Consider the following 8,626-nt stretch of genomic DNA (forward strand, 5'->3'; position numbering starts at 1 on the left):
CTAACAGGACCTCTTTGAATTTTTCTTTGAATCTTTGAATAATTGAATACCCCTGATCTACAGTGTTGGGCAAGTTCCTACTCCTCAGCGGCCACTAGCTGTGAGGTTTTAAGACTGCAACCAGGTGTGTGCTCGTACACATGCTTGAACCATAGGCTTGAACTCATGAGAGAGCATAATCCAAAACACAACTGCTTTCATACAGAGATCCCGCAATAAACGCAGAAACACTGGCATGCAGGCTGTGGCTTTTCTCAAGACATGTTCAGGCTCTGTTACTTCAATGTTCCCAGCTCAGAGGCAGAACAACACCGGCTCCGTACCTTTAATACAGCTCAGGTGCACATTGGCACAATACTCCCAGGACAAAAGCAGCGTGACAGCGGCTATAGACAGAAACACAGCATGCTGGAAACTCAGGTAAACACCCACTGTAACGTTACAGTCATATTTTTTCAGCTTGAGGTTGAACCAATCCACGCTTGTTACATGATAATGTTACATTTACTGTATTTAGCCGACAAGATACATCTGTGTTAGCTCGCCTGTCTGCTTTTCAGTAACGTTGCTATCTCTGTATCTTTCACCGAACGCTCAGCAATTTCAACACAGCTAAATGTAGTGGATGATAACAAAACGGTTAGTGAGCTAGATGAATATTGTAAATGAGATTGTTGCCACACTTTATAACATTTAGACAAGTAACATTGCTATAGTGGATGTGGATTCCATCACAAATAGACTGGCTGCGTATTCTCAGCAGAGCGGAGAGCTGCTTCTAGTATGAGCACAAGTATTGACTACAATGGCCGCATTAGCTCCGGCAGCCCAACTCCAAAAGTCATTCTGTGATTCTGGCTGTGCCACGCTGGGGCTGTGCCGTGGTTTTGTACCATCCTCTGCCCGCCGTCGATGTCCACCGTTCACTCTCAGAAATGTTTCAGCGGCGGAGCGTGTAGCATGCCCAACGTTATTGACTTGTTAATTTGTCATTTTTGTGCATCTATTACTACTATTTTGTCTGTTTTAACCATATTTATTGTTGTTTTATGATAGGGTCGGCACAGGGTGTTTTATTTTGAAAATTTATTGGATTCTCCATGCTGTTTTGTCTCTGACTTTGTGTCCGGTTCAACCTGCTGTGTGCTGCTTCTGGTGGGCTTCGGGTAACACGCCTCCTGTGTGAGTTGTACCATCTGCCATCAGACTCTAGATCACCACAGCACCCAAAGTCTTCACTAACAGACTCTTTTTTTTTTGCACTTTAACTGTACCAGCATGATGCACTTGCAGCAGATTTTTAAAATTTTGTACTTCTTAAAACCACTGCATCTTGAACCAGTCTTCCCATTCTCCTCTGACATCTGACATCAAGGCATTTTTGTCCACACAGCTGCCGCTCACTGGATATTCTTCTCTCTTTTGGACCATTTCGGACCACTGTGAACCCTAGAGAAAATCCCAGTAGATCAGCAGGTTCTGAAAACCCGCTTGTCTGGCACCAACAACCATGCCACGTTCAGAGTCACTTAAATCCCCTTCCTTCCCCATTTTGATGCTCAGTTTGAACTTCAGCAGGTTGCCTTGACCACGTCTACATACCTAAATGCATTGAGTTGCTGCCATGTGATTGCTGATTGGCTGATTGGCTATTTGAGTTAGCAAGCAACATTAGTAAAAAGTACATACTTAATATTATTATAGTATCAAAAATATTGTTATATAAATTGCTGTGGCATGAATGCAGTTGTTCACATTGTAAGATGAAAACAGACAGTTTAATGGATATTTCCTAATTTCATTGTCCTACTTGCGCTAATGCAAATGTATGTTGAACAGTTTATTTTCCAGAGCCGATGCTGCCTAAATGTTGTTGATGTTAGCACTACGCTGTGTTATTGTAACATTGAATGAAGATGTGCAATGCAATTAAGCGCACCAAAGCATCGGCTTGTTCCATTTTACAACTTGTACAATGAAAATTGAACAAGAAAGTGTAAACCGGAAACAGAGACAACTCGCCTTCAAAATAATATGCCATTGTTGTGTCATGTCATTATTAATAACTTAATAAATAAACAAATAGTGTAGCCTAAATATTGAACATAATTCATAATTGTTGTATTTCTGCCACTTAACCATACATTATTTTTATTAATATGTCAGTCAGTACTGGAATTATTATAGAGTGCTGTGATTCATACCTAGGCTACATAGCCTAATGATGTATTATTTGTAGTATATTTGTTGAGTCTGACAAAGGGTTGATTTATCTCCAGCTTTGACTTCATTGCTGTGGGTCTACTGCGGTCAAGTGAGCCGAAATGAATTAAGCCGCACCTAAAAAGGGCACGGGTCGAAAAAGTCTTTCTCAAACAGTAAAGCAAATAGAGTGAACAGTGAAAACAGTATTTTATATGTTATTATGTTGTTTAAGACCATTGTTCCGGAAGTCTGCCGCTTGGTCATAACACTATGTATAGCCTTTAATGTTCACCCAAAGTAACAGATTAGCCAAGTAGCCTTAATCAAATTAATAAATTGATTGAGAGGCAGAAATACGACAAGTATGAATTATGTTCAACATTTAGGCTACACTATTTGTTAAAATAAGTTTAGCTATCCTTAAAATGACAGTTCAAAAACTCGAAGGCAACTGGTCTCTATTTGTGGTTTACACTTTCTTGTTCAATTTTCATTGTGTAAGTTGGATAATGGAACAAGCCGACGCTTTGGTGCGCTTCATTGCATTGCACGTCTTCATTCAATGCGACAATAACACAGCATAGTGCTAACATCGTTTAGGCAGCATCGGCTCTGGAAAAATGAGCTCACATTGGTCAATTAACATTTGCTTTAGCGCAAGTAGGACAATAAAATTAGGAAATACCCCCTAAACTGGCTGTTTTCATTATACAGTGTGAACAACTGATGAATTATACTTCATGCACGGACCTTCAAGGAAGTACTTTCTTTTAAAGTCATCTAGTATTTCTTGTAATACATTAACAAACTGCATTCAAGACACACCTAGATTTGCTAAAAACTTTGGCATCCTGTCATCTTCTGACAAGCTCTGTTTAAATTGTTTAACCCGGATAAAGCTTAGTGTTTCTCTTTTAACCCTAAATGGGAACACCCAATCCCTGATGTATGCATGTTTTCCACATCTGTGCAGTATATATAAAAGGTGCAGTATCATCATCACCACAGAAAACTGATCCACAGTACTTACCTGATCATCATGATGAAGCCGATCCTTTCTCTGACTCTCATCTGGGCGCTCTCCAGCACAGGTAACTCCACTTATTATCACATTAGAGTTTCTGCAGGAAGCAAAATTTAAAGGTTTGAAGACGTTAATTTTGCCTGAAAGCTTTTTTTTTTGTTGAAAAGATTAAAAATCTTAATATTAACAGATTATTATTTTTAAATTAACCAGAACCAAAACTTCATCACTGAGTTGTCAATTTTTCTCCCCATTGCAGCTGGAGCCCTTCAGTGTCAAAGCTGCCAAAATGATCAGTGTACAAACCCACCATCATTACCATGTTCTTCACAGACCATGTGTGTGACAGCTACCTTTCAAGGTAATGTTTTCTTCATGTGATCTCTTACTTTTCAGTGAAATACATTTAATGCCAGTTATGTGTTCTGACTTCCAACAATAACAAACTGTGCTTTGATTTTGTAGTTTCTACATCTGGAGTTACCGTCCCACAAATCATCAAGGCGTGTGCACCATCCTCCGTGTGTCCAGCTACAGGCCCTCAGACATTTTCATTTAACGCGGGTGTTGCGCAGATAGTTGCATCTCTTCAGTGCTGCAACACAGATAACTGCAACACAGAAACTCTACCTAGTAAGTCCAAATTGATAAGTAGCTCATTTAATTTAAGAAAAGAGACAAAATAAAAAACAGAACAAAGAACACTGGCATCCTGCCATCTACTGACACTTTCTACTTTCACTTTGTGACACAAATGTTTTCTCTTCCTCAAATAAATTCTGTCGTTCTTTTCTGTTTCAGAGCCTGTTCCTCAGCCAAACAGCTTAAAGTGTTTCACTTGTGACCCCCTCATTTCTCACTGCAACTCATCTCAATTACAATGTAAGGGAGCAGAGGACCGCTGCTTTAAAGTGAATGGTGAGTCTTTCTGATAAATAATTGAACATAGTTTGTCTCCACATGGGTTGTGAGGTCATTGTGAGGTGTGGAAAATCAACCAGTGGTGGAAAGTAATGTTGAGATATTGATACTTTTACTTACATTTATATTATATTTTATGTTATACATCTAATTCATTCAGGGACGTGCACAGACATTTTGGTGGGCAGGGGCTCAAGTGAAAAAAAATAGCATTTTTTTAAACAAGACAAATATATTAACTCATTTTTTGACTCACATTTTTACTCTTCTACATAATAATCAGTTCACACAGAGACCACGGTCTTCTTTAGTATTCACTAGGTTTATCACAGGAGCAGCCGACCGCAAAGCAAACTATGCCACAATGTGCATGTTTTCTATGCTACTAGTTTCAAGTATATATTTATATAATAATAATAATAATAATCCTTATTTGTAGAGCACTTTTCAAAAACAAGTTACAAAGTCCTTTAACAAGTGTAAAGAATAATACAATTAATTAATATAAAATTAGTAAAATAGAATAAAATAAAAGGGATAAAATGAAGTCAAATAAGATCGGGAAAAGCTCTCCTGTAAAAGTATGTTTTAAGAAGGGACTTAAAAGAGTTCACTGACTCAGCCGACCTGATTTCCTCGGGCAGGCTGTTCCAGAGCCTCGGGGCCCTGACAGCAAACGCTCTGTCCCCTTTAGTTTTCAGTCGAGACTCTGGAACAGACAACAGACCTCTGCCCGAGGATATCAAGGTACGTTTATGATGTAGTTTCATTAATAATTTTCACAAGCCAATAAATCATTTCAATTCTATTGGTGTTATTGGAATACATAACACTTCACATAAATCTTTACACTAAACTGTGGCATTGGGCTGCAGGCATAATTAAAATAAATATTATTTAAATACTTTTACTTTTTGTTTCACAAGCAAGGTGCCAAATGAGTAAAGATAACCTTCAGCTTCACACAGCCAAGCAACAGAATACTGAATTGCCTGAATACATTAACGTATTGATCAAATACTTAATTATTGTTGCTATTATATTACATTTACCATGCACATGCGTGCACACACACACACACACACACACACACACACACACAATTACTGATGGTGACGTGGACTTAGTTTCACATTTGAGGGAGGGCTGTCTGTATTATATAAGAATCTATCAGCATACAACAAACTAATAGAATGGAGAGTTATTAGATGAAGAGCCAACCATCAAAACTATGAAGTTACTCTTTAAGGCACTTTTTCATGGAGTGGTCAATTTTGAGACTTTGGTCTATTTTGCTTCCAGGTCTTCTTTTACTCTAATGGAAATTAAACTTCAAGAATACATCTTTAATTGGTGTTGGTTTTAAGCCTAATACCCTCGGTCTATTTGCATCTGTAGATTTATTCTATATTAACCAAAACAAGCTAATCTGCATATTTCCACAGCACATTTCAGAGGAAAATAGCCAACTCTTGATGTAAGTCATTAACTGAGGAAGTTCTGTGGTGATTTTCTTTATCCCATTCACCTGCAGTGACTTGTCAAATGTGTGCAAATTGGCGTATTTTAATTAGTTAACGAGTAATTTGCATATCAATGTGGCGATTGTGATGACGTTATTAGACACAAATGTAACTGTGTTCACCTGTAGTGTCTCCATCAGAGACACAGAGGGTACATTAGGTTTTAAGGCCATGAGATATTGCCTTAGATAAACTTCAGCTAACTTATTAACTAGCTCAGCTCATGAGTCATGCGTTAGCAAGACATAAGCCTAAATTATCTTTTGTTTAATTAGTGGTAAACTGGAGGCACTGATAGTTTAGTGCTGAGAGAGAGAGAGAGAGAGAGAGAGAGAGAGAGAGAGAGAGAGAGGGCATCGGAACTCCAAAGTCTCATCTTCTGACCTGATAGCCTATTTAGATTTTTTTCCCCAATAAATATATTTGTTTGACAGGGAATCTGTTGCAAACAGGAATAAACATACTGTATATTCTTTTATAAAAAAAAAAAAGCATCCCAGAAAAAAGGGCACTTTCTCTTGAAGAGGAAAAAGGGCAGGTGCTGAAGCCCCTTTGATGTCTATGTGTGCACGTCCCTGAATTAATTACATTTCAAAGGTAATTATTGTAGTTTCACTGCACAACATTTGTATGACAGCTATGGTGGCTAGTTAATTTACGGATTAAGATTTTATGTTTTAGATCCAACAATCCCACAGTATTACCTACTACTAATATAAGGATGCTTTCACACCTAGACCTTTTTATTTTGTTCAGGAACAGATACTTTGTTACGAATCAATTTGAATACATCACATGTGTTCACGCCGCAGTATTGTAAAGCATCACTGACTGTCTGTGAACAGTTCGTGATCGTTGCCTCTGGCTGGTTGAATATTCCATGATCCGTGCACTACTGCAGTTGGTGGCTCTCCGCAGCGCCACGCAACTTTCATTGAGAATGGCATCTCAACCTCATATCAATAATTCAAGCTTTTATACGTTTAATTAGGAACTTCAGTATTTGGATAAAGAACATCTTGAAATATAAAATGCGTCAGATTTAGTAATGGTCAGAAATCAGTTTAATCAACATTTAGGTGAATATAAGTATCGGATCAGATGTGATACTCAATATTAAAGGGCTTGGATGGGATCCAGGACCAAAAACATGTAATGGTGTGAACTTGTGTGAAGGATCTGAATACTTCCTGAAGTTACTTAACAAAAAATAATGTATCTATAGTAAAACATTGTTTTTTTTTATCTTTAGTGACGACTGGAGGCAATACTTCTCCATTCTCTGGCTGTGCATCTGCAAACCTGTGTGCACTTGGTGACAGCCTGAGTAGCCTACCTGTCTTGCAAGGTTTTGGTAGCTTCAGTACACCATCCTGTTGTGGGACCAGTTTGTGTAATGCTGTTACAAGAACTGCCAGTGACGCCGGCTGTATGAGTCTGCTGCTCGGAGTCCTCATCTTTACCCTCCGTTTTTTTGAAGCCTGATTTTGGGATATCAGGGATGGAGTCTGGATGAAGTTGCGGTGGGACACAAAGGCAGCAAAGAAATAGACACATATACAAACACATACTTGTACACACAACAGAGGGGATACTACTTTTTTCATGGCTTTAATTTACTGGGTACATAATCAAATAAGTTAATAGATTTTTTTAATCAAACCTGATTGAATGCAGTAACAGTATATTGTACAATCATATTACTTAATTTTAGAAAAATACGAATGTTTGATATTAATGTAAGACTCAATATGAGAAGGAAAGTATTATAGTCATATTAGTCATTATTGTACACATCCTTTATTATTGTTTGATCCTTTTTGTATCCTATTATCAATTTTATGTTTATGATTCTTGATCTGCAGCATTACCTCTGTCTTTATCTGTCTTATATATATTTTTTTTACTATGTTTATTGTTAAGCACCAATACACCAAAGCAAATTCTTTGTATGAGAACCAACTTACCAATAAAGCTGATTTTATTTAAAACAAAGTATGTTTTTATGAATTTATTTCATACTTTAAGTGGATTCTGTGTCATCTGGAGACTCTTCTGCTCTGATATTGTCACAGTACAGGTGCAGAATTCAAATCTAATTGCCAGTCAGCAGTGTTGGGCAGTAACGCTTTACTCAGTAACACGTAAGTTCAACTGTAACAGCCAATTATTGTTTTATCCAGTCACTAGTGTACTAATGCAGTGATGTTTTGACTAGCGTAAGGGATTACTACACTATATTGCCAAAAGTATTAGGACACCCCTCTGAATCATTCAATTGAATCATTCAGTGGTTCCAAATTCAATTCAAATCAGCTTTATTGGCATGAACAGTATTGCCAAAGCTACATAAATTTTATGAAATAAGTAAATAAAACAGTAAAATTTGTTGTATGTGTTAATAAAAAAATAATAATAAAAATAAAATATATATATATATATAAAATATAAAAATTCCGTAAAAAGAAATATTAAAATAAAATACATACATAAAACAGTAACCGAGTGTATGTGTGTGTGTGTGTGTTAAAAACATAAAAATATATTAAAAAAAATGAAAATGAAATAAATAAATGAAACAGTAATGTGTGTGTTATTATAATAATATATTAAAACTTTAAATAAAATAAGTCGATAAAACAGTAAACATATGTGTGTATATTAATAGACAAAAAATAGTTAATAAATAAATAAATCAGTATCAAATGTGAAATTTAAAAACAAAACAATTACTAAAATATCAAACAATCAAAATAATAATAATTTGAAAATTAGTACAATTATTTATCAGTTTCCACTGGTTGTCCTCACTTCATGGCATGAGGAGACATATTTTGCAGCAATTATTTAACATCTGGGCATTTCTCTCAATAAATAGGGGAGTTTCTGTGTGTCTGATATAAATTTGAATTTCTTGGTATATTTGGGAAATGTTTACAAAGATTTTTTAGTG

The 8,626-nt window shown here is 36.5% G+C and overlaps 1 protein-coding gene across 3 annotated transcripts; it reads left to right on the forward strand.

The window, feature by feature from the left end:
* Positions 1-312: 312 nt before the first annotated feature.
* On the forward strand, positions 313-7,431 carry LOC123967146 (phospholipase A2 inhibitor and Ly6/PLAUR domain-containing protein-like). Of its 3 annotated transcripts, XM_046043170.1 has the most exons (7): positions 384-420; positions 1,057-1,182; positions 3,179-3,296; positions 3,489-3,590; positions 3,695-3,862; positions 4,031-4,147; positions 6,926-7,431. In XM_046043170.1, the coding sequence occupies exons 3-7, from the start codon at positions 3,245-3,247 to the stop codon at positions 7,156-7,158; spliced, it is 672 nt and encodes a 223-aa protein (XP_045899126.1). In that variant the 5' UTR covers positions 384-420; positions 1,057-1,182; positions 3,179-3,244; the 3' UTR covers positions 7,159-7,431. The 3 variants fall into 3 exon arrangements, with proteins under 3 accessions (XP_045899125.1, XP_045899126.1, XP_045899127.1); XM_046043169.1 differs by lacking the exon at positions 1,057-1,182 and having other exon boundaries at positions 313-420; XM_046043171.1 differs by lacking the exons at positions 384-420; positions 1,057-1,182 and adding an exon at positions 1,394-1,476.
* Positions 7,432-8,626: the final 1,195 nt, after the last annotated feature.

This window comes from Micropterus dolomieu, unplaced genomic scaffold, assembly GCF_021292245.1.
Source record: "Micropterus dolomieu isolate WLL.071019.BEF.003 ecotype Adirondacks unplaced genomic scaffold, ASM2129224v1 scaffold_79, whole genome shotgun sequence".
NCBI classification, from domain to species: domain Eukaryota; kingdom Metazoa; phylum Chordata; class Actinopteri; order Centrarchiformes; family Centrarchidae; genus Micropterus; species Micropterus dolomieu.

Excerpts from the sequence above, each read along its gene's own strand:
- LOC123967146 (XM_046043169.1), top strand. The coding sequence starts at position 3,245 with ATGATGAAGCCGATCCTTTCTCTGACTCTCATCTGGGCGCTCTCCAGC. Across the intron at positions 3,297-3,488 it reads CTGGGCGCTCTCCAGCACAG|CTGGAGCCCTTCAGTGTCAA; the intron begins GTAACTCCACTT and ends TCCCCATTGCAG. Across the intron at positions 3,863-4,030 it reads CAACACAGAAACTCTACCTA|AGCCTGTTCCTCAGCCAAAC; the intron begins GTAAGTCCAAAT and ends TTTCTGTTTCAG.